The sequence below is a fragment of the Ictalurus furcatus genome, chromosome 1, assembly GCF_023375685.1.
Source record: "Ictalurus furcatus strain D&B chromosome 1, Billie_1.0, whole genome shotgun sequence".
Classification (NCBI taxonomy): Eukaryota; Metazoa; Chordata; class Actinopteri; order Siluriformes; family Ictaluridae; genus Ictalurus; species Ictalurus furcatus.
The window spans coordinates 19,640,563-19,667,889 of record NC_071255.1 but is presented as its reverse complement, the minus strand read 5'-3'; the positions used below and the strand labels follow the sequence as shown (position 1 = coordinate 19,667,889).

The window sequence follows — 27,327 nt, the reverse complement described above, 5'->3', positions numbered from 1 at the left end:
TAGTTAGGGAATGTTGGAAATTAAATTTAAAATACAAAATACATGAACTCACAGAATCATTATGGCTTGGGAATAACTAGGAGAAGTTGTGGTGGTTCATATACTTAAAATTGAATTAAGTGCATCAAAGGAAGTGGCATGATTTTTTCCCCCTTCATTTGTAAGATAAAACAGTCTGAGAAAAGCAGGAGAAGCAACTCCAGACATCTGAAAAATAAAAATGTTGTCGCTCCTATAGTACACTTCAATCAAAATAACTTGGTTTACTTAAACTATGATGCTGACCTTTCACATCTTAATAAGTCTAATGTTCACTTCTGATTACAGTGATCAGTCTACTGACTGTATCTATACACTGTAACTGGTTATAAATAATATTTTCTTATTTATATACAGTAAATATATACAGAATGCTTGAAAAAAATCTGACTGTTCAAATCAGAAAGTACTTGAACTATATTACAAGGTCTGATCATGTGAAATTTTTAACAGTGGGGCATAGAGCAGTGTTGTATACCTAAGATGGCACTGCAGCTCAGAGTAGTGTCCAGAGTAACAATACTGGAGCTAACCATACTGGAGAAATGGACACATGGCCACAAGTTTGGTCATAAGGTTATGAGGTTAGACAGCCCTGCTTTATATATTAAATCACCTTAACTCTTTTCTTTTTTTTTATGTTCACAGGAATATTGTACCACATAAATATACATTATTTTGGCAAAATAGGGTCAACCAAATGGCATCTATCAAATATCAACCAAATGCCATCTATCAGACGTCAACTAAATGGCATCTATCAGAATGATACATTTTTAGCCTTTCACACTGAGCTTATTACAATTTAAGCATTTAGAACTGATTTATGGACAAAAAAAGATATATATATAAAAAAACCCAAAACAAACAAACAACCTTTTATGACCAAGCAACATTATACAGGCAAAATCAAATGTTTCATCAGACAAACAGATGTCACATCAATCCGCAAACATGTGCAGTAAATAAAAGCGTTAACAAGAATGCACATTTACTGAATACTGCTATTATCAACTGAGAACTAGTGAAGTCCTGACCAGCACATTTTACAGGACACAATGCATATCAACCAGGCAGTTACACACAGAGAATAACAACAAAACAAATTTAAGTGGACATTCTTCAGTTTTTCGGGTTCTGTCACAGGAAGAGAATTCCAGTGGGAAACAAAGCCCAGTACAGCTGGCTGTGTCAGTTCTAGGCTGTGTGTGTGCCTGTTCCCAGATCTGGCAATGTCTGGACAGCTCTACATGTGCAGCTTTATAGGCTCGGCAGTCGGCAATATGTGTGTGTGTGTGTGTGTGTGTGTGTGTGTGTGTGTGTGTCTGTGTGTGTCTGTGTGTGTGCACATGTGCGTACATCATCTCTAGGGAGAGCTCAGCTGAGGGATACCACTATGGCCATACTGCCATATGCTCCCTTCTGGCTCCAGTGATAATAGACTCTCTGTGCCTCTATGACAACACTCACTGGGCTAATATGACCCCGTATTGGGTTAAGTCTAGGCCAAGGTCTCCACGCTGCACCCCTTCTGGGTCTCATCGCAATTCAAGCCTGACAATTAAGCGATATAAAACACATCACTAAAAGCAGGAAAGAATTAGGCAACAAAAGGGAAATTATATAAAAGTAAAAAAAGGAAAGTCTATTTGCAAGAGAAATCCAAGAGAGAAGAAAACAAGAAAAAACAAATTAGTTCTGTAAATATCAAAGCAGACACCAGAGGGTGCCATTGTGCAGGAGTGAGAGTGTTGCCCAGCGGATGGAGTCCTTGTTGAGAAACGAAAGAGGGGTTAGTGTGCATCAGGCGTGGAGGCGGATGCAGCACTGGCTACTAGGGAGGTGGCTGAACTTTCATGAGTGCTGTGCTCCTCATCTGCATCTGTAGAAAAGAGGAGATATATGGCACATTTAATGGCATGGGTGCCTTCTCCTGAGCTGCTGGGTGAAGAAATGGGATGGAACGACAGGAATGTTATTAGGAGGCTGTAATTACAGTACATATCTAACACATGATGGTAGAAACGCACACAGCATTTGGCAAAATCAACATGATTGCATTCTATTTTATTGTGAGCTTACACTTTTGATCATCTCAGGAAATGGATCCTGCTGTCCTGAAGATGAAGATGATGATAATGATGATGATGTTGATGCACTAAACTGTGAAATCTCAGTGAACAGACCCTCTGAAGAATTTTGTAGATATATTTTCAAGCATGTAGATGGAACAGAGATGGCCAAGCTAAACGTGTCACCAACAAAAGCATACAAACCGTACAATCACATTCTTTCATTTGCTTAGATGAGACATGGCATGAGTCTCAGCAGAAATATCTAAATAGTGGCTGCCTCACTGGTTATGGAGAAGCTGTGCAATGTTATGGGGAATCTGAGTGATTGTGACTCATGGGTGGGGTAAAGGAAATGCTAGAGTTACCATCAGAGCTCTTTGTGTCACTGTCGTCACTGTCGGGTAAGTCCAGCTCGTCCCCTGACATTCAGATAAAAACTGAAGTTACTTGTTTATATACTACTTATACCACCTTTGCTAAGGTATACCTGTTATTTCTACATCCAAGCAGAGAACAACTCTAACCATACCAACCATGTGCCTTTAGATCCACCTGAATCCTGCATTATTCTTTCATGTCATAAAGAGTGAATACCACAGGGATACATACATGGCATCAATCCACAAGGTGTTTTAGTGTGTTTTTTAGTCTGAACAGGAGAATATATTCAAAAGGCATGATGCTGAAGACAGTGAAATCAGATCTAATATGAAATTTTCTATACATACCGTTTTGAACTTGCTGGCTATTGTCTGTATCACTGCTGGTGTCTGGCTCTTTTGCATCCGCCTGATCATTAGCAGCCTCTGTCTTTGTTCCGTTCAGTCCCCTTGGGTTCTTATTGCCCTCCACCTCTTTAGGTTGCTGTTCTGTGGGTTCTTTCTTATCCACTTTGGCCTTGGTGGAGTCTGTTGGCTCTGGTTTTGTGTCCCTCTCTTTGCTGACTTTGTTACATTCTGTTAATGAAGAATCTTTCGTGTCTTTGTTTGATGATTTGTCTTTGTCCTGTGCAGGGTCTGTTTTCTCTTCAGTTGTGTCCTCTTTTCTATCAGCCTCTTTTTCATTGGCCTTCTCTTCTTCCTCCTTTTTGATGTTCTCCTCTACATGTATAACGAACATAAACAACATGTAAACCTAGCATCCAACTTTTTTCTTTTTGAGAACAATGTCATGCCAGATAATGTCTCAATCTCTAAATTAAAACAAATATATCAAAAGTTAAACCCAGCAGATGTAGGCACCTTTGGCTGCCTGAGTTTTCCACTTCTCTCTGTTCTGATGCACCTCTTCGTTCCAGGTACCCTTGAAACTCTTGAAGTCAATGCTGAGCAGGGAGCAATTGTGAGCGGTGCTGCCTTCTGAGCCAGTGCTCTTCACATTGGCCCGCTTGCCATCAGATGGGATGTTATTCAGGCTGTAAATATAGAGTGTCCCACATCAAAATGAAACTTTTCATGATTGTTTTTCTGCGATTTATAGTTTTGTTTTCGACCAATGTACCAAGTCATGCCTGCTATTGCAGCTTGACACTGGGAGAATCCTCTGCATGACAACAATACAACTATGTGGTGCCCTTTGGAGCACTATCACCCAACCTAATGTAGTTGTATTACAAAAAAAAGCCACATAGCACAGCTGTAAACTGTTTGTTTAAAAGTGTTTCTAGCCCTCTAATAATTATAGAATTTCAAAAATACATGTGACTGAATCAAACCTGCACTTTATCTGTTAAATGAAATTGAGGAGGTGGTGTCATGTGGGGTGAAGGGGAAGCTTGTCAGTGTTTTCATTGCAATTACAAATTGCTCTACAGGCAGCAAAACCCTCTATAATTACACACTGCTTCTTTAAATCAGTTTACTTAGATGATACAGAGTTGAATGGGAACACTGACTGAGGGACAAAACAGAAGCCTGCAGATGTTTGTGTGTATGAAACACCATAAAATTAAAGCAAGGGACGATGATGATAAGCCTTTTGCACTTCAAACATCTATACTTCTTTATCCAGCTAAACTACTGCAGTCACACAAGCCAAATACAATGAGGAAGGCAGGGAAGCATACAGACATTAGTAAAATAATAATAATAATAATAAATGCATTTAATAATATAATAATAATAATAATATAAACTTAGACAAAATATATTTTAAATATACTAATAATAAATGTATGTAATTTTAAATGCTAACAAGTCTATTTTAAATGCCTTTGTCTATTTGTTCAAACACACAAAAAATTAATTAGGAAGGAGGTAGAGCTTCAGGCATGTTGTTTTTTCTCCCATCCTCAGTTTATATATATATATATATATATATATATATATATATATATATATATATATATATATATATATATATATTTAAAACACATACTGTTGCCCTGGGAGTTTTCCTATTAGTATTCAGGAACAAGTAATAAAAGGTGATAAAATTGTCCTTGACTACCCCTTTACGTATGTCCATGAACCCCTTCATTGCTCCTTCATATAATCATAAGCGTTTACTACTGAGCATATATATGATGTATGTACACGTACTGTATCTTAGTAAAATGTGCTGAAAATAAATATTTAAAAGTGGTTCTTTGAAGATTGAAAGCTAGGATGTTGGTGTGTTATATTTGTAGTATTACTACAAATATAACAATTATTACAAATACTGTAGATCAGTGTGTCTAGTATTCTACACTGGCAGCTAATCATGGGCTGTGTGTATATGTATACATTAAAGTGAATGAAAAATTAACTTGTACTCAGCATGTGGTATATGGGTGATGATTAATAACTCCTCTGGATACAAAAAGACAAAAACAGTAACATCCTTAATTATGTATGACAGTTCAGCTCCTCAGCCCACTGACGCACAAATGCATGTGCTGTCCTTCTGTACGTATACACTTACACATTTACTACATTTTAGCCCTGTGCTAGTGACAGTCCAGAAGTCTTCATTATCAAATGTGACCATGTAAATCTTAAGTGCATCAGTATATAGTATATTAGTCCATACTCATTACAACACATTCAGCACATTAGTTCAGTTAGTGTGATGGACAAAGGATGTAGTTTATTGTACAACTAAACTAGCTCACCTGGAGCGTCTGAAGCTGGCCAGCCCTGAACGTGATGCCTCATCAATGAGAGGAGTCATTATTTTCTCTGCCATGTCCGATAGCACAGTGAATGTGGGCTCCACAATGAAGTCAATAAAACCTGAAGGTTGGAGAAAAACAAACACATGGTTCTGATTCCAGCTGTTATTTGATCACACTGGAAAGAGAAGTGGACACACAACCCACACTCACCAATCTGAGACTGGGCCACCATGGTGGACTTGCGGTCACAAAGAGGAGAGAAAGCAAGGCCCAGTTCTGCCTCTTTATCCCCCTGGAATATACACAATTCATTTGGTCACTGTGAATTGATGTTCAGAGATCATGATTATAATAAATTGGACATTTGGACAAACTGAGAAATTCTGGTTAAAATGAGTAAAACTTGGTGTAAGAATTTTTTTTCTTTATTCCAGTGCAGAATATAGATTGTAGCTCCAGAAATTATTTGTATTAGTACATCTAGGCATTTGGACTGCTTTGTGCTTGTCTTTGGATTCAGAAGTAGGTCCAAAGATTAGGAGAAAAAGCACCTGACAGAAGGTAAATTAGTTATTATGTAATTATGAAACAGAAACAAAAGAGCAACCACTGAAAAGGAAGAACAGAGCAAACAGAGCAATATAGTTTTCTTGCTATGGAGAGCAGGCAAGAAAACATAATCAGACCAACATAACATGTAAACTGTCCATATCAAGGAACAGGTTTGCACATTGGTGAAAAGAAACAATCACTTCATAAGTGAATGACCCAGCATCACTGGGCAAATTGCTGAGGTTAGGACTTCAACTAAGAAAAAAGTTAAAATAAAGAGGACATATATATCAAACTGGAATAATCCAACTAGTTACCTGGGATATTTATCCTGACAGATTCAATCCAATTTACACCACACTAGCTCTGTGTCAAATAAATCTGATATCAATTTCTTGTTTGTATTGTATAGTGTTTTATTTTGGCTACAATTTGCCAGTTTCACTTGCAATTCCTACAAATGAATAGCCCCAATTATCACTCCTGGATTATGTTGCTTTATATCTGTAAGGCTGCAATGTTGAAATCTCAAGAAGAAATAAATACCCTAACCACTCACAAAGAATTTTGTTCACAGAACTGTCCACTGCACAATGTCACTTATGTTCAGGAAATGGTGTGATGTTGGCAGGATGGAAAGAACTCTTTTCTTTCTGTACTGAAAATGACTTGTTAAGCACTTTCATTTCTTGCTCCTGGCATTTCTATTAGTTTGATTAGTGGTGCCATATCACATAAACTACTTATTAGATATTACCTTAGCACATCAAAGGGTTCATTTTTGTACTCTTAGGAAGAGCAGCATTTCAGCCAATAAAATTCCTATTTACTTCACCACATTAGTATGCATGTGATACACACATTTCAGGAATTACAAAGACATAGGGCCAGGTGACAAAGTAGATAAAACTTTAGGTTACTATCGTAACCCCGGTTCTCTGATAACACGAAGTGTGGTATCTTACTATGAGAACACCGCAGGCGTGACGGATTGCGGACGCATCAGTGATACCACGTCTGTCGATATGACAGAACAATCGCTGCAACGATCAGGGAATCCCGCCTCTCTGAATATAAGCCGCCGCTGCCTGCCACTTCGTCATTCTTTGCATATCTCTTCTCCGTGCCAACTACAACGAGGGCAATGTTGTGAGAAACCTCACATCAGGTTATCAGAGAACCGGGGTTATGATAGTAATCTAAAGTTCTCTTTCTAACATCGTTCGGTATCTCACTATGGGGTATAGACCACTCCCTTGTTGCAGATATTCTGTCAAAGCAGATTAAATTATAAGCATGCTTTACAAAGAAATCCAACATACATGCGTGCTTAGTGCAACTCATCTCTGCCCACTTCCAGGACTGAATGAGCTAGAGAGGGCTCCAGTCTATAAAATCTCAAAAATGTGAGCTGGGATGACCAGCTAGCCATAGCACATTTTTCCTGGATGGAAATGCCCTTAAATAGTGCCCAAGATGTAGCCACACCCCTAGTGGAGTGAGCTCGTAGGCCTCCTGGGGGCTGCAGATTCGCGCTATTATATCACAACACAATCTCCTCCAGCACCAAGTGGGAAAGGTGTTGACGTGAGATGGGTTTCCCTTTGTACGAATCAGCACAAGAAATAAAAAGCTGATCGCTCCCCTGAAGTGCTGACTCCCCCTGAAGTCCCCCGTGGTTCTCTGTACATACATATACAGAGCATGAACCAGGCAAAAGCAGTGTAGCTGCTCATCCTCCGTGGATAAAAAAGGCGACGGATGAAAAGCTCGCAAATTCACTACTCGACTTGAGCCATGCGGATCACTCACTCTAGGTACAAATGCCGGGTTAAAAGCATACACGAGGAGTGTACCGATAGCACCTGTAGTTCGCTGAACTGTCTTTAAAGAAAGCAGCTTTAATGTAATACTACCAATGGTTCGTAAGGGCGCTTTGAGAGAGCCTCCAGGACCACGGACAGATCCCAAGGCGGGACCAGTGGTTTAGATACTGGGTGTAATCGTTGTGAACCTCACATCAATTGGCAGATGAGAGGGTGCTGGCCTATGGAACCCGAGTTAAGTCGGATATGACATGCCAAGATAGCAGCTAAATAAACCTTAACTGTAAAAAAGGCTCTGCCTTTATCCAGGAGGTGTTACAGAAAACATAGCATGTCCGAAACTGAACATAAGTATGGGATGACATTCCTGCACACCATCTTTCAAACACTCCCCATTTGTGATTATATAAAGAGAGCCTCAAGGCAGCCCTTGCTTTCTGAATCATCTTAATCACTTTCGGGGTAAACTGGCTGCATTTTGATTCAACCTCTCACGGGCCAGTCCCAAAGAGCTAGTTTTTAAGGAGAGGGGTGGAATGTTTTCCCCCGAGCCTGTGAGAGGAGATCCCTGTACACCAGTAATGGCCAGCACTGGTCATAGAGCAGCTGGACTGACTCTGCTACCCATAATCTCCCCGGCCAATATATGGCGATCAGAACCGTTGTGTGGCTGCATTCCCGTATTCTCCACTGCGTTGGCCTGATTAAGCTCAGCAGGGGGAAAGCGTACAGTGATACGTCCGGCCATATGTGGGCCAGTGCATCCACACCCAACAGTGCATCATCGATCGCCAGGGAAAAGAACAGAGGACATTGCACATTTTTGAGCAATGCGAAGAGATCTATGGCAGCTCGCCCGAATCTCTGTCACACCAGGAGGACCATCTGAGGGTGAATATTCCATTCCCCATATAGAGGATTCCCTCTGAACAGCAAGTCCGCTCCCCTGTTCAGTATTCCTGGGACATACGTCGCTCAACTTATATTCAGGGATGCAGGACTCCCTGATCATTGCAGTGATTGGTCTGCCATATCGTCAGATGTTGTGTCATTGGTGCTTCCGCAACCAGTCACGACTGATGCGTTTCTATATTTGACTAATAATTCTCTCCAAAGACTTTCCATTTTATACTACAACATTCTGAAGTCAATTAAATCAAAAGCCACATGTTGTGCTGGAGAGCTGAAAGAAAAGACTATAGGTAACTATATTAAAGGTTTATTAAAAAGACTTTTAAAAACATGACCAAAAAATATTACATTTTTTGCTTTGCCACAGTGGTTAGGGCTTAGAGAAGATGCAGGTGTTCATATTCCATTGTAGTAAATCATTTTGTCAGTCTCCTCATTAATGGGGGGCAAGGATAGAACAGATGAAGCTAATGCTCCTGGAAGTGAGGAGCTGGTGAATATTAAGTAAGAGTAGGACTATACCACAGTGGGAAGGGATTATGATTGTGGAATGGAAATGAGGTTGTATGTGATCTCTGAATGAGATCAATGCCTCGTTTGCATTGACATTTGGGAATCTTGCAGAACTGGAAGGGAGTCCAGTGCAAGATGTGAGTTTTGGTTTGAATTTTGAATAACAATTTTAATTACAAATGTGTTTCTAGGGGACTGTGGCAGGTGGAGGTGCCCTGTTCCCTTCAGAAAAGTAGAAATAATCCCCTTCCTGCCACATACAATTGTGGACTTTTTTTTACAGACCTTGGAGAAAGCCAAAATCCTACCTGATAAGATGAACACCACTCATAGAATAGTTTACACTACTAAGAGCTCAAGTGCTTTCAGGACTGCTGGATTGCAGACCTCATTTGGAAAATCAGTCTGAGTGACCAGGTCCACAGGCACAGGCAACCTGGTTAAATCTTAAACCACAAGTAGGACTATGTGGCCTAGCTGCTGAATCTTGTGAACAGTCAGGAGTAGAGAAGGAAAGGCATATAACAAAGGGTGAGACCATTCATGAGTCAGGGCATCTTGTTCCAGTGTGTTGTCCAGCTCACAACCATCAATGTGGACTGGAAAAAGTGTTCATCTCTGAGTGCAGATGCCACTCCTCTAAAGAAATACATTTGTCTCAACAGTACAGCTTGACCCTGATGGTTGATATAGCTAACTGTTACAACAGTGTTTGAGCGAAGACAACATTTCATCATCTCATCATCTGAGAACGAGCAAGAAGAAATTCAGGGCCAGATAGACCACCCTGAAAAACATATGGTAGATGTGTTCTGAACTGTGTTCTGAAACCAGCGGGACATGTCCTCAGTGTTGCTGTGGCACAACCCCAACCTGTCAGAAAGGTGTCTGTAATGATTCTTACTATACAGTGGGACACCATTGACAACTGGACTTTCTGTTAGGAGCAACCTGCAAGTCATGCTTGGGCTTGTATTATAGGACATATTACTGCCTGTCCTGATTTTGGGTCCAGCTGAAGGGCAACAACCCACTTCAGGAACGGCCATTGTTCTAGTACACCTAAGAGGATAACTGATGTATCTGCTGGCACCAGTCCAAACATTCTCACCCCATTGTGGTATCATATATGGCAGCCTGGCTAAGTCTGATTGGCAAGTGTAATAATATCTGTCACCCACTGAGGCGAAGGGGGTACTAGCACACATAATGAAATGCAAAGATAAGTGTCACACAGATCCATGGACTTAAACCAGTCCTGTGGCTGGATGGCTTGAACTAGCATCTGTAAACTAAAGATTCTTCAGAAACCGTCAAAAGCCCCATTAGGCCTAGAATTGACAGAACTGCTATTTTATGTTGTCTAAGATCAACAATGCCCTATGCCCGAAAAAGGCAGGCAGATGACTTTTAGGCATTGGAGAATGGGACTTTATGTGAATGTTACAAGTTTGTGATGTCTTTGTGCAAGGGAACACAATACAGACTACACCTGGTGAAGCATATGGCCCCATACTCTGATCCCACTGCTAGGACTGAGGTATCAATCAAACTACCTTACAAGGGAATTAACATCTGCAGATTGGAGTGACTGTGACACTGATTGCAGGAATACAAGTCTTGTAGGATGTTCATCCACTGTGAGGGAAAACGACCCACATTTATTAAGAAAGTAGATGATTTTGTCAAGGTTATCCTCCTCCAAAAGAATTTTGAGGAAGTACCACATCAACCATGCCAAGCCACAAGCTCCAGTAAGCTCCACAAGCTCCACTAAGTGGAGAATGTAGAAAAAATGCTAAGGCTGGAATTGACTCAGCAGGATGAAAGGGGGTACATGCTGCTCACTGAATAGAATTAACACGATCTGCAATAATTACCATGTAGTATGTGAAGGGAGCACCACTATGCTACATTATCAATGTATGCTACAAGCTCTGCAGCCAGTTAGTTTACAGAAACCTTAATAAGGAGGAAAAACAGAGAGAAGTGACTCAGCAGGAGAAAACACTAATGCTGCACTAATCCTGCACTAATGCTGCACTAACATTCACCTGTACGAGACTCATAAAGCTTAACGTCTGCATACAAGGAATGGTGAGTAACTAGCTAAACCCAAGGCTAGTACTATCAACAAGGTTTCGCATTAGTAACTTAATGAATGCATGGTTAATAATGCTAATGATTGACTAGCTAAAGGCAGGGCAGCAAGGCTAACCAGGGAAAAAAATGACTCAATGGTAAATATGTGCTATGGAACTCAGTAGCTTTCTACAAGTAATGCCTATGATTTCAGACAAAAGCACTCACCTAGGTAGAAAAGAACGAGAGGAGGCTATGTGCAGTGTTGCAGGACAGAATAACTGTAGCTCCGACCATGGTCACAAGCTGTGATGCAGATAGCTAAATATTGCATACATGTATTCCAGTATATGCATAGGCAAGAAGAATAAATGACATGATGACAATTTTTTTGTAAAACACTGTGTTGATTGTTACTATTGGACAACGATTGGAAGATCTTGGTATACACAAATAGGTATCCAGGTGTTTCACATTTCCCCCACAAGGCATTTAAGAGGGGTGAATATTTGGTTTCACATACACTGTAGTCATTAATCGAACTAACAACTATAGCTTATAGCAGTGTTTTTGGCAAAAGAAATAACCACAAGGCTGCAAGTGCAAATTTCTGTCAAACCTTAATAGAGATTAATGGAATGTGTTTTATGTATAAAGGAGGGCACAAACCTGTCTGAAGAACTCCTCCAGCAGAGATGTGGTCCAGCGGTGATGTAAATCCCACTTTTTGGCAGGGTGGCTGATGTCCGCAGTGTGCAGCAACAGTGATAAAGCCTTTGGTTTGTCAATCCTAGAGACCACAGCCAGAATGACTCCTTTCAACATTCTCTCAACATTCAGCTTAGATTGCTTTACTATAATTCATTCTGTGAAAGGGTAACACACTCACGCCTCTGGCTGCTGAAGGAAGTTCTTCATGGCTTTGACCTGCTGGAAGTGACAGGACATGTCTGTGGCCAAAACCATCTCAACTACCAGTGTTCTGAACTCTCTAAAGGCAGAGAGCGTGAAACGATGAGTGAAAGTGTAACATTTACACATTTATATCTTTTTAGTACTCATATTGCATTTGTGTTGATTAACTCTCTTCTTTTACCTCCAGTCATCTTTTGATAAGTTATAGAGAATATTCATTTCATCGTCCTCCTGTAAGAGTCGATAAGCAGAACTCACGTGATGATTCTCCTGCACTGCACGGTCATTGTACAATATTGCAGTGTCTGATCTAATGAAAGACATATAACATAATATGAGCTGGGTCATTCACAATTTAGGACTAATGAATTCTTTCCAGATGTATGGTAAAAATAATACTTGATACCTTGTTTGTATGTGAAAATTGTTAGTGGTCCCGGTGTGTTCATAATCATGTATTGATGCTGCAAATATCATCGCAAAGATTTCTAACTCTGTCATCCAGTGCTGGAAGAAAATAAAAGAAGCATAGGACATACAGGGAGTATGCTTCCATAGTCAAAAATACCCCCAAAGTATTTATGTCATATGTGATCATGAAACTTTGACTTATAATACTGCTTCTTTGTATATTACAGAAGACAGAAGAAAACCTGTTCCAGCAACAAACTGTTATTGCTATATTCTGCTTCTCGCTAAACTCACAGACCAATATTTCTCGTAGTTGTAATTGATCAATTCTAAAACACAGATTTCCATAACTGGCCTTAGTATTATACGTTTACTGATAAGCAGCCTCACATTAAAACCATTACTAATGAAAATTAGCAAACTTGACTTTCTCATATAGCTAATAGCTTTGTATGACAAAACAACACATTGTCTTGACAATAAATATGCTACAATCAGTTTAAAACCCTGTCATGTACTACCCTCATCCAGTACATTTAACATCCTTTGTCCAATCTGAGGTGAATTAATGCCTTGCACTCAGTATTCTTGGGATAGACACCATGACCTTGTCCATGACTTTTCAGTTATTCAAATACTAAAATTATTGATTATTCCAAAATTATTCCAATATAAACATATTTTCCCTTTGCTGCAAAGGTTTTACTACACAATAAATGTGTTTCTGATATAAAGCCCCTAGAAAAATAAGTAAGCATACTCAGTGCCGTATTACTATCATTCTTCTGAATGTCAATTTACTGGCAACACGCATCACTGAGGGGTTAATGAGTATGACTCTAACAGTGCCAGGCCTCATTTTGAGGAAGTCAAAGGGGATTAACTCGCAGTCAATAGGCACCGGAGCACAACAATATGGTGTGAGCCAAACATTCGTTCTACTTCGTATACCCTACTGAAGCTTGATTCCATACCCAATATATTCTGTGCTGTCAGTTTTAATGCATTTCAAACTCGTATATACAAGCATACACACAAACACACATAAAGAGAAAAGGTTCTACAGGTCGTAGGCTCTAAAGCCCTCAGGTTTACGTACCACCATGCCTGTTTTCAGCAAAAAGTAGTGTACAGTCTGAGTGACATCTGCTGCATGGATAAGGTTATGGTAGGGGTTTTTGTGTTTACTGTAGCCCACTTCCAGAGCCTCTACAAATGACACCAGTGCAGAGATGGGGATCTGAGGAATTTTAAAGCAGCACAAACACATAAAGCACATTCTGTTTGTGAAAAAAAGAACATATATTGACACATTTTTATAGATAATGTACGACTGTGTTCACATATACAGCACATCCAACTATGTTTGTGATTGACCTAACGTACTGCAATGCACAGTCACAAAATATGAATTAAAATGAAACAAAACAAAAAAAGAATGTAAAAGACAATAATTTCAATAGCTTACCTTGAAGCGACTGATTAAGTCATATCTGGTGAGGAGCTCGTAAAATATGAATTTCAGTGAATGTTCTCCACTTGCATCATTCAGCGCAAACACATCAAATGACCATGTATCCACATGCTAAAAGAAACAGCACAATCAGCCTTCTTATTAGAATATAAAAATAACATTCCATTCAGCATGATATTTTGTTCTGCATATAGTCACATCTGAAATTTGATGTTGAAACGAAAAGTGACAAAAACACAAAATAGATTCATGTGGGCTAACAGTTCTAACAATTTATGCATTATGTATTACATGATGTGATTTTCAGAGCTCATTCACATATACAAGGTTTCAAAAACCTAAATTTGTATGGGGTGATTAGCTAATTGTCATTACAATAAAGATGAATGGATGAGGCAGAGAGAGTGAACATACTCAATGAACCAGTGAACATTCTCTATAAAAGCCTTGTAGGAGTTGCTGGACTTATAAATTGAATTCCAATAACGAACAACGACCGAACGGCACTACACAATGCCTGTGGCTAATTTATTGAACTAACTTCTTTCCCTTCCTCTCTATTTTTTCTTCAGTCTGAAATACATTTCGATATAGATTTGGCAGGGCTGCACAGCTAACCCCTGAAATATGAAACATTAAAGATTTAAATTTAAAAATTGAAAGGTTTCTCCTGTGCTCAGTCTCTGTCAGAGGCTAGTGGCTTAGAGTACCCAGGGGTCCAGACCAGCGGCAGCACCATGCCCCTATTGCTGAAGCCCAGAGAGCAAGATCCATTAGTCAGACACCTGGGCCAAGCAGGACATCAGTTTGTCAAATCCACTGACATATTTTTACTAGCAAAAATTGGGGAAGCTGTACAAAGTAAATAACCCTGACAGATGCAGATAATACTAATAGATAATGCTAGTAGATATTGATGCAAGATGCAAGAGGATTCTACACTGCCTTTCCAGTGGTTATAGAGCAGGTGGAATTTGAAAATGAAGTCCATGGAGAATACACAGTGTACACTTATTAAATCTGTTATATCTGTATATTATTTCTGTATATACTTTATCTATCTAGTTTACAAGTGAACTCTTTCAGGCATTTTGCTTGACATATAACTCAATTTGGCACTTTGGATGATTAAACAGTTATGTTTGCATTGCTGTGATTCTGTCACCTCCCAGGAGAGCAGCTATTTTCCACAGACTGATACAGAGCAGAGTGTTCATTTTAAAACAGGTATACTATACCTGAACTATAACATCAAATCATGGATTCGTAACCATGCATTCTGTGTGTACATTTCTATGTAAAATGCTATACATTTTAGCATATGCTTACTAATGTAGATTGGAGTGGGCAATTTGAGTTCATGGACGAGGTTGACTTTGCTTGGCCCAAAACCTGAACTAAATATTACATTCAATTAAATAATGTATGGGTTTTTTTTTAATGCAACAGTACAGAAATTGTTTGAAAACCTATGTAATGTGATACTAATATTGTGTATCATAGAAATGCCTTCAAGAAACAAGGCACTGAGGTATTTTTGTCATAGCTTGAACTCCTAATACCTTTAGTACTGTGATCACGCTGGGTGGATAGCTTAATCCCACCATGTTGGACGTCCGCCGATACATTCTGTCAGAAAGAGATAACATAAACTAGTCAAATATAAGAGCAAATATAAATTCCCTACAAATGTTACATGAGAATTTCATGTTTTTTTTTTTCTGTATCAGGCATCTATTAACTTCCATGTAAATCATTTGCTCCTGTTGCCTTTCTGATACTGAAGGTCTATTTTAAGTCTAATGTACCAGTCTACCACATACCTCTCTACAAATATCCCAGCCTGCACAGCATGGACGATACTGCGGAAACGTGGCTTCTCCTCTGTCCGCCTAAGCATCAACCCCATCTGTCGCGTAAAGGTGGAGGCTAGCCAATCCCGCACCTCTGAAGGCACCGAATCTGACTGGATGTCACTGAGCTCATCTTCTGTGTCCACCAGTCGTCTGGAGGATAGGATACACACACATTATATATGTATTTTTATATACAGTACTGTGCTAAAGTCTTAGACTTTACCCTATTTTTTTTAGTACAAACTTTGTTATAGATTTTTATTTTATGACTTCTACATTATCGAGTCAGTACAAAACCATTTTAGATTCCCAAACATTAGTTTTCCAGCAAAAAATGAAATTTAACAGAAAAATGTTTGTATGTCAGTAAAGAAAGCAACATATTACGTAAGAGAATACTTTTCAGAGAAAAAGCACAATGAAGGCTGCTGGGTTTTGCTGAAAAAAAAATAAGCAGCAAGTTCATCAGTCAAAATCTCCAGAAGAACCTTGTCTGGTTCTGCAAGATGCTCAATAAAACTTACAGCTCATTTCCTTATAAAAGTGTACAAAGTGTACCTGAGACTACTCATTCTCTTTTAAAGCAAGGGGTCATCAAACTAAATAGTGACTTTGCTTCATTTATTATCAGGCTTGGGGAGTAACAAAATGCATGTAACGAACGGTGTTATGTAATCAGGATACAAAAAACTGGTAACTGTAAAAAAAAACAACAAAATAATCAGATTACAAGTACATTTTGTAAAAATTGGGAATATTATCAGGATTACAATTTTCTTCATTTAACACCAAAGAAATGAAATGTTTTTATTTAAAAAATTGCATATTATATATTTTTTAATTTCGTGTTCTGTGAGGAGTACCCTATCACATAATTTGTTGTGCTGACGTAATAAAATGAGACATTGCGTATGAAAGTTTCAGTGGGGAAAAAAGCGTTCAGATTCATCCAGAGTACCAAAATACGCAGGGAGAAAGTGAAGATCAGGAGTTTTTCAAACAATCCTCATCTCTGTCCAGCACCAATGCTGATGGCACACCTGCTAATAAAAAGTAGGCTCCAGTTGTGCCAGAATGAGGGAGAAAAAAAACGACGGCGACACAGAGGATCATCTTTCCGTGTCAATCAATGAGCACCCAAGTAAAAGTGCACAAAGGAAATTGCTCAGGTATGATCATCGCACACAGTAAATGTTTTGTGACTTTTGTTCCAAAGCAGGCAGAGAAATAGCGGGGAAATGGATTTCATTACAGAAACAAACCATTTCAAGAAAGAGGCTATGAGAAATCAGGGCGATAGTCAAAAGCATAAAAAAAAAGCTCATGACTATGTAATTTTGAGTGCTCCACAAAAAACACTGTTAGCTCAAGCAGTGTCAAGTGAACTTGGATTAAAATGCTGACGTTGTGAAAGGATGCCAGATGCACACACATGACAGGATGACTGAAAGTAAGTGTTTTAAAAATTTTAAACGTAAGTTCATTCTTATGTGACACTTAAAAAAATAATTTGGTGCCTGTTTTTTTCTTATAGAGGTTTTGCGGTTTCAGACACAGCAATAGTCACATTCACTGCACTGTCTTGCATTGCTTGTTCTGTCTCCATATACCATGTTATGCTCATATTTGTTCCATGTAAGTATTGTGTTGTGCTTTGTTGGATATTTTATGAAATGTTTCATTTATAGTTTGCATTTGCATCTGCCTCTATTTCCGATATCGTGACATAGATAGATAGATAGATAGATAGATAGATAGACAGACACAAAAAACGAGAAGGTAATCAGAGGCCACAGAGAATGACTTGGCAACTTTTGTCACTCATCATATAATATCTACGTTCAGGATAAGATAGCTCCAAGTATTAGAAATCATATATGCGGCAGATTAGGACACTGAACACATGCAATCATTCACTCATCACTCCTCCACCTTATAACATTAAGGCTTGGAGCAGGTCTGTGCAATGATATTGTTTACAGCAGTTAATAACATTTATATTTGGTCTTCTGGCACTTGGATAAATCTGAGTACATTTCCACAAATAGCAAACGTAGTGCTACAAGGAGACTGAGTGAGTGTTCATTACAGATCTGGTTAACATCTGCAATATTTATCAATGCATGCACACATGTGCCAGTGGTGTTCATATTACCGTGTCTCCTCAATGTACACTGACTCCAGTACAGAAGCTGCATACTCCAGGTTCTTCTTCAGGTCAACAACAGAGGCCTCACCCCGCTCCAGCTGTTTCACCAGACATCGTAATCTGTGCTCAAACACAAATACAACAACTTTAATAAAAAATAAAAAAATTAAGCGATTTATTGAACCAGTAGGAAGTCTGCTTCATAAATGGAATTGTGTTTTCAAATGTTAATAAGACAGTCAGAGAATTTTTTTTTTCACACACACAGCAGGTTTTTGGTAGAGCCTTTAGGATATAAGGACTAATTCTGCCCCTGTGGGCTGGATCACCTCCCAAATGTCTGTACCACATGAAATCATTTTATATTCAGCTCTACATGACCAATGAAGGGGGGACTTAGTAACGCCTTGCACCTCCGGAGTTGGGGGCTTGAATCCTGCTTCCGGCCTGTGTGCATGGAGCTTGTATGTTCTCCGCATGCTACAGCGTTTTCCTCTGGGTACTCCGGTTTCTTCCCCAAGTCCAAAGACATGCGCTGTAAATTGATTGGTGTTTCCAAATTGTCCGTAGAGTGTGAATGGGTGTCTGAATGTGTGTGTGATTGTGCGCTGCAATGGGTTGGCACCTCTTCCAGGGTGTCCCCTGCATTGTGCCCTGAGGTCCCTGGGATAGGCTCCAGACCCAGCGACCCTGTGTAGGATAAGTGGTATGGAAAATGGATGGCTGGATGGCCAATGAATTCTACTACGTCTAACAAACAATTCCTCTGCACTCTCACAGTCTGCAACATGTTGACTACCAGACACCACTTGCTCTCACACTGACGTAGTGGCTGAATGTCTAAATCATAATTTGTCTTCTACAGTCTTGTCTGTACCACTTCATACTTGTTTCAGTCCAGCAGATAAACATAACACAGCTGCTACAGCTATAGCTAGATAAATGGCTTGTGTCTGGTGGCAGCTGAAGTACATGTTATTCTTCTATCACCATGTTTGTGATCAAGCTTTTCTTTATGTTGTATTCAGCCCCTCAAAGCTGACGTCTTTGCTGATGTGGAGACCCTTGTGATAAAAGGTGCATGTGCCTATGTGTGGAACACATGGTTTGACCCAATCATGTCTATCAGCATTAAAGGAGATGGACTATAGAGGGATATCACAAAACTGTGCTCTTTAGATTAAAATATTTTAACCCATTCACAGCCAACATTAAACTATGTGGTGGAAAGAGATTAGATAATCTCAACTGCTAGGCTACAGATATATATTGTAGTTAAGAAATTAAGCACAATATTAACAACAAAGATAGAGAGAGAGAGAGAGAGAGAGAGAGAGAGAGAGAGAGAGAGAGAGAGAGAGAGAGAGAGGTGCACTGCAGTGAGCTGGTGGCTCATCCACATTGTATACCTGCCTTATCTCTAGTGCTCCCAGGATACAGATAAAGTGGTTTCTGAATGCATAAATGAACGAATGATTGTCCAGTGGCATCAGTTTGTTTCTTTTACACTACTTATTTTAGGGGTGACTGGAAATACTTCTGAGAAACTGGTTGAAATAGGAATGATAAGAAATAAAGCCTCAAGGAATGTGCAGGCTCCATCGTGACCACATAATGTTTGACCTTTCTTATGTAGCAAGAGGAAGGCTGTATTAGTCATGAAAATAGCTCCTGAGCTCTTGAGCTGTTCTGTTTCAAGACTGTGATTAGACTGATATTGTTGAGAATCGTTTATTCAGAATACAGAAGACAAAAGCATGTATGAAAGTGTGTGTGGCTTTTCTTAGTATTCATCTTTGAACACATTTGTGTTTGAGAACAAACAGTGACTTTGTGGTGATAGATCAGAATTTCAGCTTTCATTTCCTGATATTTACAGCTAAATGTATTAGACAACTTAAAACATGGCACCTTTTGCATTTACATTTACAGCATTTGGCAGACGCCCTTATCCAGAGCACCTTATTATCTTTTATTTATTTAGAATTTTTTTAATAAAAGTTTGAACCCACACATTTTTAAGTGATCCAAAATATCAGTATATGTGACAGATAGGTGTCACTTGTTGCCCAGGTGTGCACTGTTAGATTAATTGTTTAAACAATGATTAGTCTGATTGTTTACTCTTGGTTTCAGCACTTAAAAACATTTGTTATTAAAAAGTATAAATAAACGTGAAGATCAGAGAGCTGTCTTTGGGAGAAAAGTAAGCCATTTTGAAGCTGAGAAAAGAGGGATAATCAGTCAGAGCAATGGCAACAATTTGGGATGTCCTGAAAAAGAAAGGAACCACTGGTGTACTAACAACCAGACATCAAACAGGTCGGCCAAGGAAAACAACAGCATTATGAAAGCTAGAAAAACCCATAAACAACAGTCAATGACATCATCAACAACCTTCACAGGGCAGTGGTGTAGGTATCACAATCCACCATTCAAAGAAGAATTTCAGAGCAGAAATATAGAGGCCATACCACAAGATGCAAACCATGCCTCAGCAGTAAGAACCAGAAGGCCATTTGGGAATTGGCAATGAAATACCGAGATGAGCCACAAAATTTCTGAATTTTAACATCTACCAAAGTGATGGGAGGGCCAAAGTGTGTGGAAGAAAGGATCTACGGATGATCCAAAACATGCACACACAGTGGAGGTAGTGTCATGGCTTGGGCTTTCATGGCTGCTTCTGGAACAGACTCTCTAATCTTTATTGATGATGTAACTCATGATGGTAGCAGCAGAATGAATTCAGAAGTCTACAGAAACAATTTACAGAGAAATGCATCCAATGTAATTTGAGGAACTTCATCATGCAACAAGACAAAGACCCAAAACACACTGCCAACTCAACAAAGCACTTCATTAAGGGAAAAAAATGGAAGGTTTTAGACTGGCCAAGTCAATCACCAGGTACAAGCCTGGAAATGTCACACATGGAGAGTGCAACAGTTTGGTGATGTCAGTGGGTTATGCAAACAAATATTACATGTTATTTAATTTCATTTACTTTAAGATTATATGTTCCTATTCTTTTGCGCACTTAAAAAGTGGGTGGGCTGCCACCAAAGGTGCCATGTTCTAAGCTGTTTAGCACATCTACATGTAAATATTAGAAAATGAAATCTGAAATTCTATCATCACATATTCATCTTTTGATTTCAAACTCAAAAGTGTGTAGCTAAATAAATAAATCTGGCCTGGCTGTTCCAATAATTTTGGAGAGGAGTGTATATACAAGTACACATTTACATTCTTATAATTGTTAAACACCAGAAGTACATGAGTTTCCAGGTATGTGGGTTTCGTCAACTGCAGAGAGTGACTATGTGGCAAATGTTTCTTGACAGTGATTGTATGCTATGAAATAAAGTATAAACAATGTAAATAAAGATAAAATAAAGACAGTTATCATCCTCAAAGACCACTATATTTATTTATTTGCTTGTTTATTTATTAGCAGACAGTAGTGTATTTATTAGAGTTGGGGTACTTGATCCCGGAAAGAGAAAAAAGAGATTGAGGGAAAAAGAAAGCAAAATAGTGGTAAGTGGATCAGATAATGACGATAGTTTGTTTAAGTAATAGTAAATAACTGAATGCTGTTATTTAGATATGGAGGACATAGTGGAAGAATTTGTACTAGCCAAAGCCCATAAACAGTATTTGTAGAATCAATGCTTAAAGGGTGTTGATGAGCACTGACCTTATAATGTGGGCTTAGTTCCTTAAGAAAACAAAAACAAAACAACAACAACAAAAAAAAACAACAGTTTTTAGATATATAGTTTGTACTATGTTTATATTGTTATTTATGTTTTATCATTCTATACATTTAGATTTTTCTTTATTTTTCTATATTTTTATTCACAATTTGTAATTGCCTTTTGACCTGGAGTTATTTAGTTATTTATTTAAGTTTTTATTGTTCTTTGCATTTATAGATTGAAAATTGTGCTAATGTGAACATTTGAAATAAATACAAAAGTTTAGATTGTATACATTTTTGGTTGGTGTCAGATTATTTATAACATAATAGTGATGAACGCTGGTTGGAGGGGCCCCCTGAGAATTTTTGCCTAGGGCCCCAATAGACTTTAGAATCGCCCCTGATAACAAGAAAATAATGAATGTCTCCCGGCCTGACCAGGGGCTTTCTGTGTGCAAACACTTGAAACGCACGCACAGAAAGCCACCACATCGTGCGAGTACTGAATTGAGTTCCCTTTAGCAGCTTATTATTCTTGGATGGTCAAATAAATACACACACATCATGTCAAAATGCAGGTCTAGCCAAGTATTCATGCAAACACAGTCAGATATGTCTTAAGTGAATGTAAACAATTGGGGAAAAAATCAGAGGTGTGTCAGTGTGTCAGTGTGTCCAGTGTATTGGATCTGTGCATTAGGTCTTAAAGTGACAGCAGTCTAATAAACCTGCTGCTGTCTGTGTCATTAATGTTAATCAAACAACAAAAGACAAAGAGAAAATCACTTACTCACTCATTTGACTGAATAACTTCAGTAAATTTAATAAGAATCACTGTATATGTCATACATTGAAGTCTATTTTATTTGACATTTAATTGCTTTATTTAATTTCTGTAGTATTTCTTACTTGAATATTACTGATAGACCTACCTGAGAAAACATATCGTTATTGTGAAATAAGATTGTAGTCATATTGCCCAGCCTATATAACTGTGGGGGAGAGGTATCAAATAATTTTAATGTCAACTCGAACTAGAGGACACAATATAGTGTGATACAGTAACAAAATAGGTTCATTTGTATTTTCATAAGCTTACAATATAATAAGTTCTACAAATACCTCTATATCCCTATTTTTCTTTGAAACCATTTTTGATAGGAAACTAGTTGAGGTGCTGATGACATGAAATGCAAATATTAAATAGCAATGGCAAGATATAATAGTAGTATTTTTTGTTACATTTATGTTGCCATTAGTTTGTGAAGTTTAAAATATTAATTTAACAGCTCAGTGTTGAGTTTACAATTGCAATTTAAAATCTTTTTTAAATTTAATTTCTTTCTGGACTCGGCCGGACTCCGCCATTAAGGACTCAGACTTGAGTCCAACTCGGCCCCTTTTGGACTTGGACACGGACTTGATTGGTTAAGGAATTGGTCTCGACTCAACTTCAACAAAGGTGGACTTGGACCCAACACTAGTATTTATGGGTTTATAGGCAGACCATGGGCTGACATGTATGCTACACACACAGCATCTCTGTGAGAGCACCGGATTCACCTCTCACTCTCATCTCTGTAATGTTGCAAGGTGACTTTTAATCCATCCTTTCATGTCCACTACACCAGCTTCTGCTTCCTCCCTATCTCCCATCACACTCTCCCACTGTTTAGCAATTTCATTTAAATCTCTCATTCCTGCCAACCTCCTTTTATCATTTGCCATGTGCAATCAGACATTCCCCTTATTTATAGACTGCTATCCAAGGTCAGTGGGCATTGCTATAGAGTTGCAGTGCTCTGTATTATGATGTTCAGCAGCAGAATTATACAGGGGTCTGTGAAGCTTTGTTCAAGCATGCAGGCCTTAGCCAGTAGACTCACACTTTGTGAAACACACCACACACTTCCTTTATGTTCCAGTACCATTGTAGTTGTCACAGTGTCACGTGAAGTAGGCTGCATAAGACTCCCGCATCCTGGGACATATGTGCAGACTGTGGGAGAGAAGTAAATTACCTTCCTTCCTCACTGAAGGGGGTCAGGAACACAAGAGCATGCTGGGAGCTAGGTTCCAAACATATGGACATAAATCTCTAGCCGGATGTTGCTGAACTAGAAAGAAGGACTAGAAGTGACTGCTGCTGCAATCTTGAACTCAGCAACAGAACATTTGTTTTCATTTGGATTTCCATTTTTAAAATCTGTCATTACAAAACTTGATATCCCGGTAAGTTTGCTGTTCTGGTAATCATTTTAGATGTATTAAAAACATGCCAATGGCTAATGAGTCACAAATAAATTCCCACTTTCTATTCCTAAAGGTGTAGTTTATCCACTGTACTGGATCTGATCATTTCTGGGCCAGGAAAACAACAACAATAACAATAGTGTTGGGTCCGAGTCCACCTTTGTCGAGTTCGAGTCGAGACCAAGTCCTTAAGCAATCGAGTCCGATTCCAAAAGTGGCCGAGCTGGACTTAAGTCGAGTCTTGCCGAGTCCAGAAAGTAATTAAATCATCAAAACTCAATTTAATAAACTCAACATTGAGCTGTTAAATTAATATTTTAACCTTCACAAACCAATGGCAACATAAGTGTAGCAAAAATATCACTATTACATCTTGCCATTGCCATTTAATATTTTTATTTCATGTCATCAGCACCTCAACTAGTTTCCTATAAAAAAAAACGGTTTCAAAGAAAAAAGTGGTATAGAGTTATTTGTAGAACTTTTAGTATATTACAAGTGTATGCAAATACAAATGAACCTGTTTTGTTATTGTATCACACTATATCCTGTCCTCCAGTTCGAGTTGACATTTCAATTATTTGATGCATCTCCCTCACAGTTATATAGGCTGAGAGAGAGAGTACGGAGTAGATTACATTTAGCAACATGACATAACAACAAGCTTCATGCTTTATTACTGCTTTTAATCTGACTATGAATGACAACAAACTCATTTCTGAACACAGCTCTGTTCTTGAAACTTTTTTCATTTAAATTCCTAAAATAAATTTAAAAATCTCTATCAGCAGGGTTTACGATATTTACATTTCACATTTTACATGACATTCAAGACTGGAATCACCAAATGCTAATGTGGGCTGGGCAATATGACTACAATCTTATTTCACAATAACGATATGTTTTCTCAGGTAGGTCTATCAGTAGTATTCAAGTAAAAAATACTACAGAAATTGAATAAACCACTTATTAAATTTTTAATAAGATTCTTAATAAATTTACTGAAGTTATGCAGTCAAATGAGTGTGTAAGTGATTTTTTCTTTGTCTTTTGTTGTTTGATTAACATTAATGACACAGACAGCAGCAGGTTTATTAGACTGCTGTAACTTTAAGACTTAATGCACAGATCCAATATACTGTATTGACACACTTCTGATTTTTTACTTAAGACATAACTGCCTGTGTTTTCGGGAGAGGTGGGATATCTGTTTATGTTGTTATTTATTTTTTATCTTTCTTTTCATGTTAAACATGACGCGAACCCAACTGTACTCTGAAAAATTACCCAGTCCAAAATGTCAGAGACTGTGTCAAATACAAATTTACCCAACTGCGTGACAAGTCTGAGTTCGTTCATAATTGGACTCGAGTCCAAGTCCGAGATTGAGTACCCCAACTCTAAACTACAACAACAACAAATCAACAAATCAGATGCCTGAAGTGGAAAAACTATCACCACTCATGACTGGAATAGTCCCCTTTTCCCAAATAGGTGACCCACTGAGGGATATGTAGTTTCATCAGATGGCATGGAATGATTTAGGGGGATGGAGATGTTCTTATAATCTGCAATGCAGAGAACAATGAGTTCTGAAAATTAAAACTGAATCCTTTAACTCTATGTGTCTGGAAAATCACCAAACTCAAATATTGGGAAGCGTTTTTAGTGATAATACAGCATATACCAACATACTTTGGACATGTTTTATTTGATTTCAGATCTCCCACACTGAAAGCCTCATGAGCATCAAAGAACATCTGTCACAAGTGGTTTTGAACCAATTACCTGCAAGATGAGGATATATAGCACAAGATACAGGTGGCATTTTCCTCTTGGCAGTCTATGGAGCATGACATCAAAGAACAGTCATTAATGTTGCTTGGAAAATCCACATGTTAGATCTGTACAAACCCATTGGTCTAAACCTGTCCATGTAGGAGACACTACATGTGAAAGCTCTCTAAACACATTAATCAGGCTCCTGAGAGGCGGCCTAAGTGCTCCAGTAATCCCCTTTAACCCCAGCCTGATTGGATTGTGCCAGAAGAATTCATGTGCAAATAAAGACAGGAACAGACATGAATGACTTACAAAATCTTCTAATACCACCATAACACAGGTCAGAGTGCGACCAAAATCTAACCTTTGATACAGGTTATTCAAGAACTTATAGGTTGATCAACTTAATGCTCATAGCATGTTCACTGATAAGTGCTTATTTATTGGTAACTTATTAAGCACTATATGGAAAAGTTGCCTTCTTTCATTGTTGCTGTGTACCTTGTCAAACTATGTGTAAATCATATGCATTTAAAATAATATTATACAATTTCTTGTCATTACTTTTTACTACTGCAATGTAATACTGCAAAATTAGTATGTTCACAAACATCAGCAGCACACTTAAGAAGACACTTACTGATAGGAATGAGGCAGTGTTTTCTAATGAAACAATTTGGAACTTGATTTCAAGCAGTGACATTAACAGTGTAGCTGCTGTTTATACAACATTAATGTTGAGTGAACAGAGCAAGCTGAGAGCAAAGGAGGAACCTCCATCCTTCTCCACTCTCATCTATAGTCTATGCTGCCTGATTCATTTAAGCACTCAATTAGTGAGATAACAAGTTGATGGATGGATTAGTTGGGGAGCAGAGGAAAGGAAAGGCTTGATGAAAGCCAGAGTAAGACTGAGAGAAGAAAAGCACAGAAGAGGAGGAGGAGAAGGAGAATGGGAAACATGTCATCTCCTCGAGCTTCTGTGTATTTGAAAAGTTAATCAGCTTTTTCATGTAATCATGCTAAAACCTGCTCATGGCAACAACAACAATAAAAAAAAGGAGATTTCGCACAGACTAATATTCATACATAACTCAAAATATTCACGTGTTTTGTAGGAAGATTTCAAACTGAGTGATTAACATACATTCCCGGTGTTGTAGGTCTTTCCCTTATCACATATTAGCACTACCAAGCTAGGTGTTTTTGCACATTATATAAGACCTGCACCGTTCTAAGTGTCCAACAACCAGAAGTTGTTAATTCACGCCAGGACATAATGGAGATGTAATTCGAATCTGACACCAAGTACTAACTGTATTAGTACAACATATTAATGGCCATGCTTAACTAGAGGCTTATGGCAGAATCCCGTACTGTACTGTATACTAATCCACTCAAATCAGGGATCACAACATGTACGCACACACACACACACACACACACACACACACACACACACACACACACACAAATATTAATAAAGCATTCTTTTGTTCTAGCCACGTTAATTAAATCAATGTGACTTTCAAACTTGATATTCTTCCATCTGTATTGTATTATAGAAAAGCATATATATGGGATATGAATTATTACACAATGTCAGCATATGTTAATCTCAAAGCTGAATATGTCAGAGCGTGCAATAAAGTCTGGGTCCATCAATGTCAGAACTGTGCTTGTCA

General features: G+C 38.5%; 1 protein-coding gene across 1 annotated transcript in view; it reads right to left on the bottom strand.

Moving 5' to 3' along the window:
• Positions 1 to 2,930: 2,930 nt before the first annotated feature.
• Positions 2,931 to 27,327, bottom strand: part of pde1ca (phosphodiesterase 1C, calmodulin-dependent a) — a gene marked incomplete at its 3' end in the record, with an annotated part of 44,774 nt that continues 20,377 nt past the window's right edge. Inside the window, exons 3-15 of the mRNA XM_053612993.1 lie at positions 17,908 to 18,021; positions 15,720 to 15,902; positions 15,459 to 15,525; positions 13,891 to 14,007; positions 13,522 to 13,662; positions 12,418 to 12,518; positions 12,193 to 12,321; positions 11,986 to 12,087; positions 11,766 to 11,886; positions 5,422 to 5,503; positions 5,209 to 5,329; positions 3,356 to 3,528; positions 2,931 to 3,214 (exon numbers count right to left, since the gene is read on the bottom strand). Coding sequence (XP_053468968.1) covers positions 2,931 to 3,214; positions 3,356 to 3,528; positions 5,209 to 5,329; positions 5,422 to 5,503; positions 11,766 to 11,886; positions 11,986 to 12,087; positions 12,193 to 12,321; positions 12,418 to 12,518; positions 13,522 to 13,662; positions 13,891 to 14,007; positions 15,459 to 15,525; positions 15,720 to 15,902; positions 17,908 to 18,021 — 1,735 coding nt within the window. The remainder of the gene's footprint in view (positions 3,215 to 3,355; positions 3,529 to 5,208; positions 5,330 to 5,421; positions 5,504 to 11,765; positions 11,887 to 11,985; positions 12,088 to 12,192; positions 12,322 to 12,417; positions 12,519 to 13,521; positions 13,663 to 13,890; positions 14,008 to 15,458; positions 15,526 to 15,719; positions 15,903 to 17,907; positions 18,022 to 27,327) is intronic.